Source organism: Chaetura pelagica, unplaced genomic scaffold (assembly GCF_000747805.2).
Source record: "Chaetura pelagica isolate M959 unplaced genomic scaffold, ChaPel_1.0 scaffold74, whole genome shotgun sequence".
Lineage (NCBI taxonomy): Eukaryota > Metazoa > Chordata > Aves > Apodiformes > Apodidae > Chaetura > Chaetura pelagica.
In genome coordinates, this window is record NW_009952982.1 from 1,295,463 (window position 1) to 1,317,898 (window position 22,436).

General features: G+C 42.6%; 1 protein-coding gene across 1 annotated transcript in view; it reads right to left on the bottom strand.

Moving 5' to 3' along the window:
* Window positions 1-298: 298 nt before the first annotated feature.
* The window catches only part of LRRC56 (leucine rich repeat containing 56), a 53,436-nt gene continuing 31,298 nt past the window's right edge, over window positions 299-22,436 (bottom strand). Inside the window, exons 4-12 of the mRNA XM_009996443.1 lie at window positions 16,098-16,194; window positions 15,410-15,607; window positions 11,830-12,007; window positions 8,476-8,676; window positions 7,139-7,203; window positions 5,897-6,021; window positions 4,778-4,971; window positions 3,982-4,066; window positions 299-491 (exon numbers count right to left, since the gene is read on the bottom strand). Of these exons, the coding sequence (XP_009994745.1) occupies window positions 299-491; window positions 3,982-4,066; window positions 4,778-4,971; window positions 5,897-6,021; window positions 7,139-7,203; window positions 8,476-8,676; window positions 11,830-12,007; window positions 15,410-15,607; window positions 16,098-16,194 (1,336 nt within the window). The remainder of the gene's footprint in view (window positions 492-3,981; window positions 4,067-4,777; window positions 4,972-5,896; window positions 6,022-7,138; window positions 7,204-8,475; window positions 8,677-11,829; window positions 12,008-15,409; window positions 15,608-16,097; window positions 16,195-22,436) is intronic.

Sequence of the window (22,436 nt, forward strand, 5' to 3'; positions counted from 1 at the left end):
GCCTGACGCACAGTGTGGATGAGAGGAAATAGCTTAGGACGTTTTCTGTTTTAGTGCACAAAGGCTTCAAAAATTCACACGTTTTTCTGTAATAAAGAGGTTGATTAGTTCTTCTGTTGATCAGTGTGTGCTCCTTAAAGCATTTCTGAACCAGCTGTAGCAAATAAAGTAATTTGTTTGAACTGCTGTATTTGCACTGCTCTGCATTGAGCTTGCAGAAGAAGCTGAAAGATTGCATTGAACCTTCAAGACTGTGCTGTGTACATGGCTCCAACACACACTGTCATCTGGGTATCTTCTAGGACCACAGTCTTTTGTTCTGAGGTGTTATTAAGGTAGTGGGCCTGTCTGGCAATGACTGCAGCATGGTCCTGGCAGTCAGGGACCAAGTGGCATTAACCAGCCTAAATCTCTCCAAGGCTTTTGTGGATGAGCAGAGAGCTGGCTGCTGACAGTTGACCTCTCCAGCAGGGCTCTCATGCATGACAGGCCTGAGGAAAAGAAACGCTTGTGAAATGGCACCCTGGGGATTACATAATGGCTCTGCTGCCTCCTTCTCTGAAAACTGAACCAAAAGCTGCCAGGCCTGGGAGCAGCACAAGATACTCCAGCTTCCCAGGCAAGGCATGTCCTCTCTGCCTATACTGCTCTAGAATGACTGCTTCAAAACCAAGAGGTCATGTCACAACTCCATTTTATTTCTTTGAAGAAGCAGCATGATGCTAATCTTACAGTAAGCAGCTTCAGGAATGTCTGGTGCACCTGACAATTATCTAATGCCTACTTTATTTTCCAAAGCTCTAACATGAATTACTTAAAGTTTCAAGAGAAAAAAAAAAAAATCCAAAGTGGGATGTCAGGAACCTGTCCTGTGGTTTAGCCAAGAAGAGTCTTAAATAAGATGCCATTACAAGAGCTCTGAAACAGACAGGCACATTGACCCTGAGATGGAATCATGGGAATGGAGCAGAAAGAACATAGGAAAATTCTGGGGTGTTATTAAAGAAAATACAAAATTTCCAGTACTTAAGGTATACAGAACATTAGAAAATGTGTCATTTAGTGTTAGACATTAAAGGTAAATGTCAGCAAAAATGAAAGAAGTTATTTTTACAGAACAGGCAGAAGTCTCCAGAGACAACACAGAAGTCTGCTTTTTCCTGCCATGACGTCCCTTCTGTTCTTCCCAGATATGCTGCAGGCAACACTGTCGACAGTGTGCCTACCTGATGCTTGTTGATCCAACAGGTACTGGTCCTGAAACAGCCTTTGCCGGCTGTTGTTCCTAGCAGGCTGGCACTACCTTCAGGATCTAGAGGCAGTCACCATACTGTGCCAGCTCAGGAGAGCAAGCTCCTCACCCAGAGGCTGGGCTGAAGTTTCTCAGTGAGCCTTGACTGGCATCGCTATGTCCACTGCCCATCCTCCTCTTGGCTGGGTATTTTTAGATGTCTTACCCTGCGGTTCCTTGTTTTCCAGGGCCTTGCTGCAACACCCATTACAGGAGGTGAAGGAGTTTTTGGAGGGGACAAAATTAGACAATGTTTCAGTTTGGAGGACACTGCACCTTCCTCAGCCTGTGATGAACATGAAACAGGGAGGTAAGCATAGTGATTTCACCTGTTTATATTACTCCTAAATGACTGACGCAGTGAGCAAAAGGTTATGGAGAGTGCTGTGCGATGGACCTGAGTGGGCAGATGTGGGCAATGCTGATCTTGTTGAATAGCTTCCTCTGACAGTCAGGGCTTTGGGTTACTCAGCAGCCTCTCCTAGTACTGCCAAGCACTGGAACTGCTCACAAGCTGTGCACAGCTCTAGGGGGACAGAGAAGCTCACCCATCCTCCTCAGATAGGATTATACCTACATTATTCCTAGCCAGTGTTTGCACAGATTTGTTTTAAATACCTGAGGACCTCTTCCAGCAATCTGAAATTCAAGGCACAGGAATGAGTAGATCCACAGATGAGTGGATCCACTTTTTAAAAATAAGACCCAGAGGTGTAAGAATAAGATCTTGAGATTAGCTTTAAAATTATAGAAAGTGCCTGACTGCTAGAGAAAATATTGCACTATATACAGGGCTAATATCTGGCTGTTCATATTTTAGCCCATATAATACTCAGGTGCAACATACAGAGAAGAAGAAATCTTGTTGCTTGCTTGTGAATATGATGTGCATGCATATATGCTTAAAACAATTCTGTAGCAGGAATCTGATTGTTCCCATCTATTATAAGACCCAAATTTATCTAAGCACCTGACGTGAAAGGTCCAGGGCAGAAATGCAACCTAAACAATGTACCATCAAACTCAGGCCCAGAAACTTCAGCTTTATAGCTCCTAATTGATGTGGATGTATTTTACTGCTTAGGTAACACATAAAGCTGATAAGAATTTTACAAGGAACAGTTTCGATCATACTACATGCTTTCAAAATGTCTACATTTCATAGGGTTTTTTATTTGTTTTCAAATAAAGACAGTTGGAAAGATTGGTATGTCCAACTCAAGAGCCCCAAGTGACACTCAGTTTCCAAAGACTGGAGATTATATGGATCTGATGCTGCAAACACTTTCACGTAAGAGTGGTTTTGCTCAAATGACTTGTCCTTTCCTGGTCAGATGGATTGTTTCCAGCAACAACCTCTTCTGTGAGAAAATCACATTGGGTAGGAGACACTTCTGAAGTTAGGGCTGAAGTATTTAAATACCGCTCCAAATCTTGACACAGTCTCAAGGTGCAGAGGTCAAGTGTATTTTTAACTGCCTTGCTGAATAAAGTCCATCAGTTGTTAATTTTTTATCAGGTGTTTGGTCTGTAAAACACATGTATCTATTAGTGACAGCACACATTTGTGATTATTTGAATCTTGGTCTTAGGGCCAGCTGTTTGTGATTTGGGAACTGAGTCATCCCTCCCCCAAGCCTTAGTTAGTACTTGATTTCAAACCACTCCATTAACTTTGTAACTAAGTCCTACCAGATGTGGTTACAAGATGGGCAGACCTGTGGCCAAACATTTGCTTTTATAGTCCTATAGAGCATGACACTGGTATGCCAAGAGATGTTTGGGGCATTGTCTACTCAACAGAAAAAAATATGAAATCTTAATAAATCATACTCAATCTAAAGAAATAATATTAAATCTAAAAATATCAGATAAAATCTAAAGAGATCATGAGATCATAATGTAAGACTTCTGTGGTCTCTGGACAGTAGGACTTTCCTTTAGATTTTTCCAAACAGCTTCTGTTCTTATTAAGAACCTTAAGAATCTTCTGTTCTTATTGTTAATATAACTGTTAATACACAGAGGCTTTAAATAGTTTAAGATATTTATGTTTTTTCCAAAATACATTATTGCTTTCCAAACTTTACTAAATGCATTTTTGCTCTTGGAAGAAATGTAAAACAAAAACTCATATGCTAATATTTATTCAGATAAAAAGAGGTGCTTATTAACAATAGAAATAGATTAAATTAATGCTTCTCTAAGCTCCTCTATTTTATATGTATTTGGAATAAACATTATGTTTCTAATATTCTTAAATATTATATTCAACAGGTAGTGAAGAGCCAGAATTCTGCTTTCATTCATGTAAATGCAATTCCAGAGAGGTCTTTGGCTCTGTTCCTGAGTAGAAGAGCATGTTTCATTTTTTAACTCTTTACTGAATGCATCCATTTGGTTGCATATCTTTCCAGAATTCCCAGGTAATCTTATTCATTACCTCAGCCATTAATTCCATCAGTGTCACCTGGGCTAAAATATAGCTCAGTTGTAAAAACTGTATTTTAGACTGACCTGGCACTGCCATAAATTAATACACAAGGTAAAAGAGGCACATCCTTCCTCTAGACTTGATGCTAAGCTAGTATAACATCAGCTCTTAATTCTACAGATCCATGCTGAAATATATCAACTAATAGTCAACACAGCTGGCCACCATTTCCTGCTTAAAAACTGGAATAGATTACTTAGGGCCTGGCTCTGCAATGATATTTCCAAATTGCTGCTCTAGAGCTGTTGCAGTTTGGACAGCTGCTTTATCACTGACCCCACCTGGGAGGGGGAATCAGGAAAAGGAAAGGAGATCCATGGGTTGAAATGAAACATTTAATAGAGTGATAATCATCACAAACTAATATTAACCCCAGTGCTGATATAAGACACAAAGTTATCCTCAGCTTCATATAGCAGCCACAAGCTGTGCCCTTCTAGCAGTGAAGGCTGAATGCCCAACACTGTGAGCACGACAGGTCCAGTGAAAGCAAAACAGTCACAGCAAGCAGAGGAGTAGGCCTCTGGTGTGGGATGACCAATGAGACAGATGGGACCCTATTGGGGAGGCTGCCATTGTAGAAGAAAAAAAAAATCCCCCTGAAACTTTCTGATACATAGTGAGGGTAATATTTACGGTATGGAAAACTTTGGTTCACTGGCTTGGGTCAGCTGCCCTGGGCTTTGCCCCTCCTGCCCTACTGCACCTGCATGGTTCAAAACTACACTTGGCCTTGGTCACTATGGAAACCTGCATATCAGAGCAACTGCTCTCTTCACTTCTACCTGAATTGGACTTCCTAGTCTCTCAAAACTACAGTCTCTCTGAACAGATAAATGATTTTAAAATCCTGTCCCAGCAAAACCAGGACATGGGCACAGAAGCCAGATCTCATAAAACACTGCAATTACTAATACACCTCTCTACTAAACAGTTAGTAGCACATGTCACCACTACCTGCGTGTCACTACCCAGAGGTTTAGGTCCAGTACCTGAGGAAGACTGGGAGAGACAGGAGTGGCAAGAAGAATCAAGAGAAATCCTTTCAGTGAGGTCCTCATCACAGGCCTCCCTCAACTCATCTTCACAGCTGTCAGGCAGGCTAGATTCTTCACCCTCCTTCCCATCACTAGGGGTTATCTTCAGTGCTTGAGCAGCTTTTTCTTGCTGATCTGTTTGCAGGCACCTGGACGACATCAAGTATCACACCTTTAGTTGCCTTTGAGCTGTGAATATGCAGACAGACTAGTGTACCCCTGCTTGTTTTTAGCAGGGATCCCTTTAGCCTGTGAGTGTGAATTTTTGTATGCTAACAGTTCATTAATATGTTAATACGGTGATTTAAATCACTCTGTTTTTCCACGCAGTGCTCAAGGCTGTAACCAAGATATGCTGTGGGGATTGCTCCTTTCCATCCCTTTCATCTGACTAGCAGGTGTCCTGCAGGCCTGTCTTAAGGCTTGACTGGTGACTACTTGGGGAGTATTTTTTTCTAATTGGAATCTGGTTTATCTAATTCTTACAGTTTCACTGATATCGAGGTCCTATTATTATTCTGCATGCCACTTTTGTTCTCTTTTATATGATTTTTCCCCAAATGTGATTTTTTTCCCAAAATTCTACTTATTTCAATTAATAACATAAAAGTAAGCTCAGAGAAACAGAGCCATTTTTACTTCCAAAACAACTGTTAGCTGCCTATGAGAGAGGGGGATCTCAGTATGGCAATATTTTCCTTTCAGTGTTTCATTTGGTTAGGCCAATTTGATGCTTGCAGAACACCTCATCCACTTTCACTTCGACTGTCAGAGCCAAGAACGAAGAATTGTTTCCTTGCTCTTGCTAAGCAAGGAAGCTCAACCTGTTTATGCTGTTTCAGCCCTCTCCAAAGAGAGATCAGAGCTTCCCCCGGGTTTCTCCTCCCTTGCCCATTCCACAGATGCTCCAGCGGGGAAGACTGATCAAAGTATTGCCATGGCGGGGACAAGAAGGCCGGAGGCCAAGACTATTCCCTTATACAGCCACCAGATGGCCAAGGAGATTCTTTAACTATTGCAGCAGAAAATCAATGCCCGTTTTACTGCACCACAAGATTTATCCCCTGGTCTCACCACTTGTGTTGCTTTCTCTGCACTCTCAGTTCAGAGAACACATCTTCCTGGTGCAGATCTCTTCCTCCTCCATAGAGGTTTTCTGTCCTCAGAATGCAGAGTTTCAAAGGGCTCACTGCAGGTGGCTGCAAAAATGACAGAAGTTATCTTGATAACCTCAGGAGCTCGCCCCAGCACTGTTTCTAGATTCTGGATTTTAGAAGGCATCAAAGTTCTCTGTTACTCCTGAGTCTTCAAATCACCCCTCACCATTTTCTTGCTGTTCAGTTTTAAGAAGCCTCACATCCCAGCTGCGTTCACTGTTACAGCTTGATAAACATAGGGTGGCCATAACAAAAAATGTTGATTTATATCTTTCTTACTGGTGTGTAAGCCTGTTCCATCTATGCAAATAAGCTTATTAAGACCAGTATCACAGAAACTGCATAATTCAGCATATAACTGCAGTGCCCTTCCACAACCTAGTTTATAACACACAGCAGTTCACTCAAATGTTCAAATTTGTTTCAGAAGAGCTTCCAGTGCTCGGGTGGTAGCAAAAGAGACAAGGGAGGAACACATTTTTTCCAGCAGTTCTTCAACATGTGTTGTCAGCATTAAGTGATGCTGCTGGCAGTGCAGTGATGCAGGCACTCTGTGCACAATGATTTCCTGATTGCAGCCTGATCACACATTTATTCATGCTGTGTTGAACCTCAGAGCCCACAAAAGCTAACCATGACAAACCAGATTGCACCACCTTACACACATGGGTATTTGTCTCATTCATTGAATGGCAAAATGAGCAGGCTGACCCACAGGGCTGGGATACCACCCCACTGCTAAGAGGGTTTTGTGTAAACATTGGTTTTGTGTTTATTTGGTCAATAGGAATGACCTTGCAACATTAGTGATCTGACTATTTATGCCAACATTACAGAAACATTGCTGAAAAAGAAACTTTTGCTTAACAGCTGTTGTAGAAACACCATTAAATTTTGCAATCCTGCCTTGTGTTTTGCTCAGCCAGGATGATAGGAAAGGTGCCCTCAGAAGCTGATACATTATTTTCACTTGTTCCTTTACAGCTGATGGTTAACTGCTGCTAGCACAAGGGCACCCTCCTCAAGGCCAACTGCATGGTGAGGAGCTTTTGGGCTACAGAAGACAGCAAGCTGCCACAAGCCATAGTGGGAGTTCCGTTCATCCCAGGATTTATGTGGGTCACCAGGCAGGAATACCAAGTATACAAGGAAAACATACACCTAGCTTTTGCCTCCTTGCATGAAGGGCCTTGGTTGGGTTCCCACATATAACTTGGCTGAGTCCTAAGAAAAAAGGAAAACAACATTTTACTCCAGCGTTTTAAAAATGGTGCTGCCTTTGAAATCAGCCAACATAAATTCTCACAGAGAAGAGAATGTAATATTTCATAGCTCAGGTTCACAGTGTCATCTGGCATGGTTTGACACTGCTGCTAAGAGGCAGTTTCTTTTGTTTCTACCAGAATCTGTCTACTTCTCCTGTCCTGCCTCCTCCATTGTGCTGGTGCAAACATCTGTGTGGCCATACAGAGAGTCAAATCAAAACTACATATGCTTTTTTTTTCCCTGTGTATGTGCACTGTTTTTATTTCTGGGTTATTTTTCAGCTGCTTCTTAAACAGTCAGGTTTCCCATGTGGCTATGCAGAAGCTCTTACGAAAACAAGAGACAAGGCAGCAAGAAGCAGCAAACATTGGATGAAACTGTCTCTATCAGTAGTGGTAACTACCTAAAAGTACATGGGAAATTATGGTCTCATTCCCTGGCAAGCTGCACTAAGTTCCCCTGTACATTTCTGAATGCACACTCAGCTGTTCACTCTGCATTGCTTCATTTAGTTCATCAACATGAACCCTACCTACTGCAATGACCTGAGGTGGGACTGGCATCTGAAAGAAGCAGCCCACAATGCTAGGAAAACAACCATCTTCCTTTCTAATCTGCACTCTACAGGCTGGTGGAGTTGCACCATTAAGGTCTTTCCAGGAACCAGAGAAGCATGCCTTGAGAAGTGCCAAATACTGTACTGGAAATTAACTCCCTTTCCACCCAGCTGTCCCCAGGAGCTGCTAACTTGGCAGTACTTCCAGGTGGCCAGCGCATGACAGGCAGTGGTATACCCATAGTTCAGGTAGTAGGTATGCAGCATCAAGGAACTGACTCCCCTTGCTGAGGGACGCACCTGCAGAAACCCAAAAGAAAGTGCTCATTGGCAGCAGTTATGCTGCTGCAGTATGAGACTGCAGTACACATAGTTTGAGTACATGATCCAACAGGGAGTGAATGTGCATGACCATGCCTTTACAGAGGACTACCTTGGACCACATTCCTATGACTGAACAAAATATGCTCAGATATGGCAACTTCAGCAAGGGAGAACCATCACAGTGTGGGGCTCTGAAGAGAGACAGCAGCACATAATGCATGAAGGCAAGGGGCTAAGTAGGGAGAAGCCCAGGTGACTTGCATGTTGTGCTTCAGGAGAAATAAAGGAAAGCTCACACTAGAAGGAGGTGGAACTGTGGGAAAGAACGTGATTAAAAAAACATACATTACCATGTGTCAAATAACTGGAGTCATCTTCTGGGAACAGCTCAGCGGGAACAGTGGGATCTGGAAGAGGACAGTCATTATACAACAAGCAGGCATTGTTACATCTCTCTGCATTAGCAGACCATTGTGCATTTCCAGATCTGGAAGTTGTCAGAAGTCTTGGGCCATAACCAGACTGCCTTGCTACTGTCCCAAGATACAGATCTAAGAGAGATGTTTTACTACTGTAAGCACAGTTGGGAAAGGCTTCAAACCACACCATCACCATACACTACTAATATGGGGACTGCCACTGCACACTTGGAGCTGTAGGGGACAGAAAAATCTGTAATTGCAGCTACAAGAAACATGCTAGAATGGGTTAAGCCTGGAGACAGTGGGCTTCCTGATGCTGCTTGGAGTCCCTTGTACCTGTCCTCTGCAGATGGCAGAACCTGGGGATTCCCAGCTAAATCAATGTCCCTTCCTACCCTCTTCCTGCTCCTGGGCATCAGGGCCAGGCTACTGGCTGCAGATGGGGTCAGGAAGAGCTCTGTGCTCACCAGCTGCCTCTCATTGCCCTATGGATGAGTCAAGATGTGTCCAGGGATCTACTACTTCCTACTTCCTAATTTGCTGCCCATCTGTCTGAGGGGTAACAAGTGCAGGCTTGCCACAGGCACAGTTCAAAACCTCCAGTGTTAAAATACATTGGTTCAAATACCCAGGCACAACAGAGATGGTGACAGCCACCTTACCAGAGCCCTTAGTCAACCAGGGCCAATCACATACCAGGAGTTATGGAAATGTCTCTATGGGAATGACAGTGTTAGATTTTTCCAGTGCTCCCTCACAGAATCACACAGAATCACTGAACTGTCATGGCTGGAAAACACCTCTACAATCACTGAGTCCAACCATCCACCCATAGGAAAAAATAACCAACCAACCAATCCAAACCAAAAATAACCAAAACACACCACAAAACCACAACCATATACTCCATAAAACCAACAACAACATATAAAAAACCCACCATGCCCACTACATCATCCCCTGAAAGTGACACATCTACATGTTTCTTCAGTACCTCCATGGATGGTGACTCCACCACTTCCCTAGGCAGCCTTTTCCAGTGCCTAACTACTCTTTCAGTAAATAAATTCTTCCTAATATCTAGTCTAAACCTTCCTTGGCATAACTTCAGGCCATTTCCTCTAGTCCTGTAATTATTCACTTGGGAAAAGAGGCCAACACCTGCCTCACTACAACCTCCTTTCAGGTAGCTGTAGAGGGCAATGAGGTCTTCCCTCAGCCTCCTCCAAACTAAACAAACCCAGGTCTCTCAGCCACTCCTCATATGACTTGTTCTCTAAACCCTTCACCTGTTTGGTGGCTCTTGTCTGGACACACTCCAGCCCCTCAATGTCCTCCCTGTAGTGAGGGGCCCAGAACTGCACCGTGCTTGAGGTGCAGCCTCACCAGTGCTGAGTACACGGGCATGGTCACCTCCCTGCTCCTGCTGGCCACACTATTCCTGATGCAGCCCAGGATGCCATTGGCCTTCTTGGCCACCCTGCTGGCTCATGTTGAGCCAGCCGTCCACAAGCACCCCCAGGTCCTTCTCTGTTGGGCAGGTTTCCAGCCACTCTTCCAAGCCTGTAGCACTGCCTGGGCTTGTTGTGACCAAAATGCAGGACCTGGCACTTGGCCTTGTTGAACCTCACACAATTGGCCTCAGCCCATCAATCTAGCTTGTAAAGGTTGGGGTTTTTTTCCTCCCATTGCAGGGAGTAACTGGGGCCCATCCCAGTCTCTCTCCCATTACGGGGAGTAGCTGGGACCATCCGTGCTTGATCTCCCATTCCAGGAGTGACTGGGGCTTCCACTGCTTTGCTTCACGGGCAGAGTGCTTGACAGGCCTCAGAAACAGATACTTCTCTACCACCAAAAGAAAGGTGAAAACTTAGTTTTTGTAATGCTATCGGTCACAATGGACTATACAAAAGCTAGTGAAGGTAGACAGAGGCTTGTCCTCTTACTTGCCCAACTGCTGGCTGTCCTGGGGGCACAGCACAGATGTAAGAGCAGCGTGTGCAGACAAGAACCCACAGGAGACCAAATTTAATTTCAGATGAACATCATGCTTTGTAAAGTGTTGAGCATTTACCAGCTCCACAGTGGAGCAATCAGCTCTGCAGTAATGTGACTGTTTCCTTAAGAGTTACTGTTAGAGACCTTTACAATCTCTTAGTCACAGTTGTTAATACAAACCTGTGAAATACACAGTGTGTAAAAAGTACCTGAGTCAACACAGCTATAGGAAAGAAAAAAATATGGGAATGTTTGAACCTGACCATATGAGCTCATCAGTTTAGAGCTGAAGGCAAGAATATAAGTCTGGTTACACTAGCAAACTATACAAATACACAATTTTGTGCTCCGTCCCCACTGTTTCTGTCAACTCACTTTGTTAACTAGTTTTCTGAACCATAGCTGATATTGCCAAAGCAGGATTACTGAGGGATCAAATATTAATCAGTTTTATCCCTATCATAACTACTACTACATCTAATGATTTGGAACCACAGGGATTAAATAAATCACAAATGTATGTACTTATTCCAAAACAAACTAAATTTTTAATGGAGTAGAGTTGGCAGGCAAACCACAACAGGGGAGGGCTGGGAAGCCAACTCTAATGGAAAGCAACAGGAGCAGTTATAGGCAATACTTTGTAATATTTAATGGTATGTAGTAAAGTGCATGTAGCATGATACATAAAAGCATGGGCATCTGAACTATAAACAAGGCTACAGGCAAGGGGACAGCAGATTTATTTTCAAACCATTTACGCTCTACTAATGAATGTAATGGACTTAATCACAGAGGCAGAGAAAATTGAACAGATCTATTACAAGATCATGCACCCTCAGTTACTAAGATGTTGATACCATTAAGGAGTGGTGATCAAATTGCCCTTCCTATTCTGAAACTGGAGTAGGAAATCCTGCTACACCCTTGCTACGTGGGGTTGACTGCTACCACAGAAAGGGCTGTGAACAGCTGTTGTTGAAACATTCCTTTCCAAGCTTTGCCTGTTTCCATCCCACAGAATGAAAGCTAAGTACAGACTCCCAGCTACTGCTGGATTTGATTGATGCTCCAGAAATCATCTGCATTTTTCTGATCTTGTTGCCCAGCCTAGGACAGCTTTCATTTAAATCTGAACTGTGTTGAATTCCAGCTTTCTCACTTCCCAAGCGAAGAAGACTTTGCTATAATTAAATGTTGCCTTTGAAAGACCAGCTTGTTCAGCATCTTCTTTTTCACACATCATAACCTGAAAAGTGAACCCCAATAGGAAACCTTGCATACCTAACCATGAAATGCCTCCAGCTAAAGCACCTTTCTTGATGGATTCCTTGGTAATTAGCCAATCCTCACGCATCTTTTTGGAAGCAGGGAGAGCAGTCTGGCTTGCTGGTATGTCATCCAAATACTCCAAGTGGGGAATGAGTTTTTTTACTTCAGCTCTGTAATTATAATCTGGTTCCTGAAGAAATTGAGAAAATACATACTTGAACAGTTTATTTAACAGACTGTCAACTTCTACCAGCAGCACAGCAGTTTTCAATTTGTATGACTGCAATGTAACTTGAAATGCCTTGTATGAGGCAAACCTATAAATGTAATTCAATAGAAATAAATACAGTCAGAAGTTTAACTTCACTGTGCTTTCTCCTCACATAATTTCTACCCAAATTGATTGTGAACATGTCCTGAGCAGCTCAAACACATGCCCCCTGCCCATGCTGTTTACCCACTGATAACTTTGGCATTTGTCTTTGTTATATTATGTATCATGTACAAAAAGCCCACTGATGCTCATGGAAGGCCTGGGCACCCTCAGAATTCAGCCAGCTTCTCTTCCTGTTTTTGTGATTCTTTGGTTGCTGCATCAATATTTGGGTGATACCAAGACTTAAAAACATGTTATGACTTGAAAACACCTGCTGACAGAAAAAAAAAATACTATTTGCATGGATTGTGGTTTGTTTTTTTGTGTGTGGGGGCATTTTTTTGTGTTTTTTTTATTTGTTTTTCGGTTTTGTGATTTTTGTTCATTTGGTCAGGTTTGGTTTTGGGTTTTTTTTAGAATGGTTTGTGTTGGAAGGGGCCTTAAAGATCACTTAGTTCCAATGCTCCTGAATAGGCAGGGACACCTTCCACTAGATCAGGTCGCTCACAGCCTCATTGAGTCTGGTCTTGGACACGTCCAAGGATGGGGCATCTACAACTCCTCCGGGCAATTTGTTCCAGTGTCTCACCACCATCACACTAAACAAATGTCTTCCTAATGTCTAACCTAAATCTACCCTCTTCCAGTTTAAAACCATTACCCCCGGTCCTATTGTTTCATGCCCATATAAAAAGTCCCTCCCCATCTTTCCTGTAGCCCCTTTAGGTACTAGAAGGCTGCTATAAGGTCTCCCTGGAGCCTTCTCTTCTCCAGGCTGAACAACCCCAATTCTCTCAGCCTGTCTTTGTAGGAGAGGTGCTCCAGCCTCCCAATTATCTTTGTGGCCCTTCTCTGGATTTGCTCCAAGAGCTCTATATCCTTCCTGCACTGGGGGCTCCAGAACTGGACACAGTACTCGAGGCTGGGGTCTCATGAGAGCAGAGTAGAGGGGTAGAATCACTTGCCTCAACCTGCTGATCATACTTCTTTTGATGCAGTCCAGGACATGGCTGTCTTTCTGGGCTGCAAGCACGCATTACCAGCTCATGTTGAGCTTCTCATCAATCAACACCCCCAAGCGATGTCAATCCATTCCCTGCCTAACCTGTGTTTGTGCTTGGGATGGCCCTGACCCATGCACAGGACCTCACACATGGCCTTGTTGAACTTCATGAGGTTGGCAGTGGTCTTCAGGGGTTTGGTGTGTGATTTGATACACTGTTAGAAGTGACAGCTTATTTCATTATTTTTTAATATCTGAATTATTATTTTATTTTTGTTCTGCAAGACGTTGCATGCCAACATGAGGTACACAGAAGGCTAAAACAGACTACACTTGTGTTTATTTTGTTTGTGTTGGAAAATCAACTTAATTGCTCCCAAAGCACATGAACTCAGTGTGACAGGAATGGGCTAAAGCATTGGTGCAGCCTCCTTCTGCATGTGTGGGTGGAGCTGGCATATTATAAAATTATTGATGAGCAGATGTACCTCTGAACCAATCCAGAACGTTACAACTGTGCTTGGAGCTCATGCGAATTCAGTTGTTTTGTATGGATTCCAATGGTAGAAAGACAGTTTCACGTGGCAAATTCATCTTTGCAAAAGCTTAGCAATTCCTGAGGGCTGCCTGGGTCATGCTGCTTTGCGATTAGAATATTATTGGCTAAAATAGTCCCATAATACAAGGCAGCAAACGGTGATGGCGATCTCTTCTGCTTAAAGAAAGTATAAAGCAAGAGTGCACTGCTAGTGTCAGAATATGAATGGACAGCAACTTACAAATCAATTGCTTAATCTAGATAGTCACATTTTTTAAGACATTGTGTGCAATATCAGAAAACCCCATAAAGCCAAGTCCTCATTCAACATGGGGTTGTCACAAACAGAAATCTTCCTGTGGAACCTGGCTAGCTGTATGCTTCCTCCCTCTGCACAACACAGCACCGAGGCCAGCAGAGCGAACTCACCTAATAAAGCTTGTGTTTGTTGTTGTTAAGAGGCAGACACTAAATTTATCTAACTAAGCCGTTAATCTTAATTTAGAAAATGAGTCAACCAATTGCCATGCTACCCTGTACCATATGTACGCCTGGGCTACAGCCAATTTCCAGCCATGCCCTGTTGGAGAGAAGCATCATGTCATGCTCATGTTACATTACTGCAACAGAGGCTGCAGAATTTATCATCAGGTTGTTGCTCTTGGTTTAGATTACAGGAGAAGATGAGCTCATCTGAAAATCAAATTACAGAGAGCAGTCTGTCTGAAGAAATAGCAGTAAATTTAGCTGGAGCATTATGTTGACTGAAAGTAAATAAATAGGAGAGCTTTTACAGAACTCCAACAAGGGCCAGACTACAAGAAGGAGCTTGAGGAATTAGAGCTGGCCATCTAGGACACACCAAAGTAAGCTCACACCTATTCTTTTCTATATTTATACTTATATTTATACTTTTATGTACCATGAAGGAATGTAAATAACATCAGTTGAAACCAAGAAAGCATCAAAGGTCCCAGAGTCAGGCCGCAGCAGTCAAGGGCAGGATCAGCTTTGTAACTAACCATGCCAGGGCTGAGTGTTTACACTCAGCTGTTTTACACAGCTTCCAAGTGTAAGCATATGATCGTGGAGATTCCCTCACCAAATTCTGACTGGCGTTTGAATGCAACTACTTGCACAGGAGCAGAGACAGCCATCATTAAGTTTTAGTGCTTAGTTTTCAAGTCTAAAACCAGTACCCTTTTACACAAATTAATGGCAGGGGCACGATCACTTTGAAATGCACAGCGAAGCTATGGAACACACAGAGGACTCAGTGACAGCTCCTGCTCTGCTCTCTAACCCCTGTGGTATCAGCTCTTTACAGTGCCATTGGGGATTGTGCCACCCGTAGTGATTGATGTGTACTGCATGGCTAGATGTATGTCCACAGACCTGTGACCTTCTGAATGACCATATATTGTACACTGGCCATGATGCTTTGCATTAGACATCATGTGATCAAAACAGGGAACAGTCTTATTTGATCACGTTCTTTAAACTCTGATTTTTTTTCAAGTTACCTTTTCAGTACCTGCCAAGATGCTTATTTTTATATCCCAACAATTCACTCAGAATGACACAGTAGGAAGATGCAGAACTGTCTCCCATTTCCATCTCAAATAAAAAGAGCACTGCCAAATATTAACACAATATGTGCAAACCAAGTCCTTACCTCTGCAGATTCTGCATTTGGCTTCAGACAAATAAGGTTGCCCTCCACCATCAGGTGGCTCAGCTTGCAACAAAGTCCCAGGTACTGCATCTGGTTAATGTCCTCAATATTGTTCCCTTCCAGGTCCAAAACCTCAAGGCAATCCAACCAGGTCAGCTGGCTCAGGTCTGAGATATTGTTATAAGCTATGTAGAGTTCCTCAGCAGAAGTAAACAGAATAAATATGTAAACCACAGGCTTGTACAAGTAAAACTCAAGCTTTGCAAAATACTTCCTAATATTCAAACTATTACATAGCATAGAATGAAACTACCACGGAAGTGAACATTTTCCAAGTGTGGCTGTTGCTGTCTTAAACAACTAGAGTTAATGTGGCATATTAATGCTATGATGCATTAGACATCTTCAGGACCAGACCTGAATATTACACCTCATTAAAAAAAAATAAATACTGTAGCATCTTTTAATCTAAAACATTCAAGGCATCCAACCAAAGTCCTTTAGCAAAACAAAGGGTGACGAGAACAAAGACTACAAGTAAAGAGAAGAGTTCTAAAACATTCAAGGCATCCAACCAAAGTCCTTTAGCAAAACAAAGGGTGACGAGAACAAAGACTACAAGTAAAGAGAAGAGTTCAACTGAAGACAGTTTTAAAATTGTCATTTGGCGAGGCACATCTATACTTACTTTCAGGGAGCTGCAGGAAGATATCCCATCTAAATCTGAGAGCCCACAATGAGCCATCCACAGGATGTGGAGATGGGACAATGAGGTTCCAAGATCCCTTATAAAAGAAAAAGTTCAAGCTCCATTTGAATGGATGAAGGAACTCAAGACTTGCTTTCCTTTTCCTCCAACTAAGCCACTGCTATTTCCTTCAAATCTCACCTAGTTTACAAGAAACGTCATTCAAAATCTTCACCTTCAAAGGTGAAGAATGAAAGTATACCCCTTTCTACCTTTCTCTCTCTCAAAGATACCTTTGGTCTTGTATGACAACATTACCAGTTCAGATTGATTAAGATTCTTCCAAGAGATACATCATGGTAATTCTGTCATAAACCACAGGTAATTGCTAAGAATTAAGTGAGGTTTACTTATGTTGGCAAATTTGCTTTATACACATAACTTAAATTAACATATCTGAGCCCACTGGACATCATGTCACTCTGTCCTCTTATGGAGTTACCTTTCTTCTGATTTTGCAGTTGAAAGGAATAGCCCTCTTGCCAAATAACATTTTTTGAATCAGCAGAAAAGTGTAATTATTTCTATCCTACTTTCCTACCCTTCAGGTCTAGTAAAATATAAATAAGGGATCATTTGTATTATTTCTAAGCTTTCTGGTCCTAACCCAGAAAAGCACATACCGACCTGCTTAACTCCATGCATGTGTAATGTCCCACTGACATTGCAACAGTGCATAATACAACGATAATCCAAAATGCGTAGCAAATAAAACTGGAAGCTTAACCATTTTCCATCTTTGGTACCATTAAGTTGCATAGGGCCACTACTCAAACATCAACAAAATATAACACTTTATCAAATCCCAAACCAACTAAAAGCTCAGAATTGTCTATTGTTGCTGTGATATCAGAGTATTTATTAAAGAACTAAACAGAGAGGAACTAAATACAAAAACACATTATCAGAGGAGGTAGTGGCTAGCATGGAGATCACAGAATCACAGCAGTGCTTGAGGTTGGGAGGAACCCTGTGAGGTCATCTTGTCCAACCCCCATGCTCAAGCAGGGCCAGTTGCCCAGGACGACAACCAAACAGTCAAAATAGTTCTTAAATAGGAATTCTTGGACTTCAAAATTGTGAAATAATTACCTTTTCTAAGACCCATAGTTATAATACGCATTATAATAAAGAATATATACTTTAATTCATTGTCTAGGGAGAAAAGCAGAAGATAAAAGAATATGGTCATGGAGTCCCTTCTGATCTTGGAACAAAGATAACAGTTCTCTTACTCCTATCTTCCTTTTATGGACCATGGGGAAAAAAAGCAGCTTTGCATTGCCCTCTAAGAACCTCTTGCAGTTTTGATGCAGCTTTGCAGCAAAAACCCAACAGTCAAGTTACCTCTTTCAGTGATACTGCACAGCTAGCTAGTCCAAGAGGTCAGGAAGGAGTGCTTTTACAAGTGGGGATTGGCATATTTCTGTCTTTGTTTTCTGTTGTTTCTCCACCACCTCAACACTTGGGAAGGCCCATGTCAGGAGAAAGGGAGCTGCATAACATGGAATAAAGGATGCATGCATGGAAAAATATCCTCAAATGCTCCTCTTTTGTTATTTGCTAAATACAGGGTTAAACAATATTCTAGGGTGAAATTGGGGATTTTCACCCCTCTGCCTTGTGGGGCTCAGTTTGTCCATAGGCATCATACAGACCTATCTCACTTCACCTGGCTTTTACCACTGCACAGTCCCCAGACACTGGGTGCCTCTGATCATCTCTTCCCTGAATGTTGCAGATTTAAGTAAACTCACAATGGCTGCATCGTGCAATGTGTTTACATAATATTTTACAGCCTTTGAAGTACAAAGAGTGCAGCTGACCTAACTGCCAGAACAAACCAAACAAGAAAAATCTCAGTCACATGACACGCCTCTTTCCTTCTAAGGCTACTCCTCCTTGCAGGAGAAAACCCTCAGCTGACATAAACCACAACTCTTCCACTGAATTGGGTGCATCTAGGCAGCTTGCCCATACGGACATAGGACATTGGCTTCTAGTACAGAGACACAAGGATAAAGAAAGTGATGCACACACAGAAACTCCCTTCACATACAAACAATACAGTCCCTTCTGTTAATTCACTCTAATCTTACCTCAACCTATAGCTATCATAACACTTGTCATGGTGTCACTGTACCCATGACCAGATAAGCCCCTAAAAAATGGAACTTTGTCATAGTTCTTTCCAAGTACTCACTGAGATTTGCCTGACTTGAGAGATCCTAATATCCTATGTCATCACATCCCCAGCCTTGCAGAAGATCTTCCAGGGACTATATACGTTGTGCATAATTTATAAATAAAAAAAACACTAATTCTAAGGCTTCCTTCAGGAACAGATGACTCCCAGAGTAATATTTACGGAAATTTATTATTAGATTTAGAAGCTGCAGGCCTATAATTAGAAATAAATTAAATTACAAAAGCAGAACCTACCATAAACCAAGGCAAACACATCCATCAAGACAAATACATTATTAGGAGTAATGCGAAGGAATTACATTGCTCGTTTCACAACCCACTTCAAGCACTGATAAGTTTTTCAAATTTCAGGCTAATTTTCTTTACTGTAAACCCCTAAAGAGGAAAGCAGTCGCTTTCATCTTCATATCACTGAAACAAGTGTTTCTGATATATGCTGTTTATTAGGCCAGCAAGACTGAATGTGCTGGTTTGGTTTGGTGGGATTTTTGGTAGTGGGGGAAGGGCCCCAGGGGTGGCTCAGCTAAGAAACTGAGAAGCTTCCCCTGCTCCAAAGCCAGCCAAGGAGCCATTAGAGGGACAAGAGATGCCTCTGCCATTAACATACGAAATAACTAAGATAAGAAGTGAGCAAAGGGAGCACTTGAAGACAAAGAAAAGCTGAGCTGGAGAGGCAGAGCAGTGCTGGTGGCTGGTGAGGAAGAATGAAGAAGGTGCCCAAGCAGAAGTTTCCCTGCAACCCATGGTGAGATGGCAGCTGTCCCTGTGCATTCATGGAGGAACGTGGTGGAACATTCCCTGGGGGCGCCAGGAGGGGTGAACTTGGCCAGTGGACTTGGATTTTGTGGCCAGAGGATTATGCTGCTTTGGAAGACCCTAGCGCCAGGGGAGGTGGCTGCTCCCGAAGCAGCCCGTAACCTTGCAGGAAGGACTCATGAAGGAGAGGTTCATGGAAGATTCTCTCCCATGGGAGGGACCCCATGGGAAAGCAGGGACAGACTGTAAGGAATCCTTCTCCCTGAGGAGGAAGGAGCAGCAGGAACCACCAGCCTGTGAACTGACTCTAAACCCCATCCCCTGTCCCCCTGTGCCGCTGGGGGGGGAAGGAGGGAGAGAAACCGGGAACAAAGTGATTTGGGACTGGGAAGAAGGGAAGGGTGGGGGTAACATATGCAAGCCCCTCTCTGTGTGTTGTCTGTGTCCTGTGTGCATCTGATTAGTGTGAAATTAAATTATTATTTTTTCCCCAAGTTGAGTCTGTTTGCCTGGGACCTTAATCGGTGAAGAACCCTCCTTGTCCTTTGTCTCAACCCATGAGCTTCTAGTTGGCCTTTGTCCTCCTCACCCCAGAGTGTGTGTGGGAGGGGGAGTTGAGTGAGCGGCCACAGGGCTGTTTATTTGTTGTCATGTTAGGCCCAAATCATGACACTGAAGACAATCCTGAACTGGTTACTTTGCATATGGCATGGTAAGGTACAATCAGAGAATTCTATTTCTAGTTTTCCTTTCTCTTGTACTTCCTAACTGAAGGTCTTTGGCCAGAGAAGGAGCTTTTGGTTCCAACCCTTTCTCTGTCAGTATAATGGATGCCAAAAACAAAACAATTAACTAATTCCCAAGTAGTTTTTACACACAGCCTTGTGAAAAAACAGTTATCCCCTCTACTGCTACAACCTTGATCATTTAATGCATTTTAAAGAAACAGTCCCCTGCTCCTACTCAGAGGTCAAAGAGTCCCAGAGCTAAGTCATATTTACCTCTGCATGCTATGGTTTTCAGCTCCAGTGCAGGCTATGGCTAAATCCAGTGCACATGAACAGGATCAGTCCCTGCTCACACCACCTTCTAAGTCACGCACAGCACGTATTCACTATGAATGATTAGCTAACAGGTCTTCAAGCATTCTCCTCCTGCTGATAACATTAAACAAAGACACTAACTTAAATGACTTCTAAAATCTACTTACCATACTCTTCACATCTTATGCCACTAAATGTATAGTCTCAAATCTATTTCAGTTTCATTCATGCTCCTACAGGTAACTCTGGGACACATCAAGGGTAGCATGTTTAAAGTTGAAAGAAAAAAAACCACAGAAACTAATGGGAACTTTTCTTAAAGAGACTAAATACAGTTAGTTGTCCTTGGCTCACCTTCAACCCATGAAAGAAGATACGAAGAAGGCATGAACTTTGTTTCAGTAAGTGTTTGGTATCACTTGGCCTGCTTTTTCTGTCTATACTCTACTTCAGGAAAGGGAGCTAGCAACCCAAGGGTTCACCCCCTACCCCCAAGAAGAGCACTCTAGCTCTTACGGAGAGCAAATGCCTGCTGTCCCTCCTACAGGGACAGGCAGCAGTGGAGAGAAGAGAGAGGCAAGAAGACTTTTTCCTCCACCCAACCCCAACTGCAGAACTTTGCTACAAATTAAAGCCAGAAGCAATTTTCCCCTTGCTGATTCTGGGATTGTGCTAGCTGCCAGAGGAGCCTAAAATTCTGCGTCATGCTGTTCCATTTCGGCCCTGAAGATGTAACTCCTGCATCTGTAACAAGTCATCTCCAGTCAGGAATGTTATCGCAGCAAAGTACATCTCCAAATATTTTATTTGCTAACTAACAATATTTTGGAAATTGTGTGAATCATGCTGTAGCATCAGAAAACTCCCTCATTAATTACGACATAGATAACTGCCCCTGAGAGCACAGCTGCTGTAAGGTGAAGCAGCAATGTAACTCAAAGCATGCTGCTCCCAACAATGCATGCACCTGCATTTCTGAAAATACTTCTGAAATAGTCTGGTTGGTAAGAACAGAACTTAAGAGCTTGTAAGAGATGAGAGAGCCTCCAGCTCTCCTGCTTCTGGCAAGTCCACTCTGAAGGTGGTCAGACCAAAGCAAGTAGTTGTGTAAGCATGCATGACCACAGGCTGTGTGCAAGTATCCACACGGTTATGTTTTCATTTATGTTCAGTGCAGAAGGTAGGATCAGCCCAAGCCAAGGAGATGTATCTTGTGACTTTTTAACAAGAAATTAATTTAACAGGAATCTGCACTCTGATAATAATCTATCAGGGTAAATTATTTTAATATAATAATAAACTCTAAATAACAATTTACTAGGGCAGTAGAAGAGCAAATCCACTATAATTATACAAGCAGTGTAAGAAAACAATGCCCCTCAAATAATCTTTGACTGAGACTAAAATTATTGAGAGACCAGAACCTTCCTGTATTAGGCATGATATAAATGCATAGAAAATTACAGCATCTATTAAAAAAATAAGGTAGAGAATATGATTGACAAGTTTGACAGTTGAAACAGGAAAAACATGAGATAGTATACAAAGTTGGTGACACTTGGTCGTATGATACAGCACAGGAGCACCCTAATGATGTACAAAAAACAAAGAGCATATAGAATGAAAAAAGAGGACACTATAGAGAAAATGTAGTTTCCATTAACATACAAAATGGACAACTGAATTCCAGTGGATACTTGCCCTCTCCCAGGTGATGGGGAAGCCATGAAATTTACAGAAAAGGCAAGGAATTAATAGGTAAAGTAATTATAGATCCTGCTCACTTCTGCTATGGTTCATACAGGTCAGCTTTTAAGCAGAGAGACAGAGCACGGGGTGGGAACGAACACTTTGGTAGAGATAAACAGAGGATTAAAGCCTCTGAGGTTGCCAAACCAGTGTCTTCCAGAGCAATTACTCCACACACACACCTACACGCTTGCCTGCAGAACACACACTGAATAGTGAGTCATATTTTTAGTACCCAAAAGTGCCAAGAAACCAACACAGACTCCCCTAGTTTCACTTTAAACTCAGAAACTTGCATTTATAGCTGACTTAATAAAATAATGTTGATGTACTGAAGGGTTTGAAACCCGATTTCCAACTATGTCCAGATAATCCTGTAGGGATGGGAACTCATCAAACAGTTCTGTGTTTCTGTGAGGGACTTGGCAACACCCTCCCTACTTCTGCACAACCATTTATGATTTTTTCCCATGAAATCTGATGCTCCCATCTTGTTATCACACACCCTCCTCCCCCCCCCCCG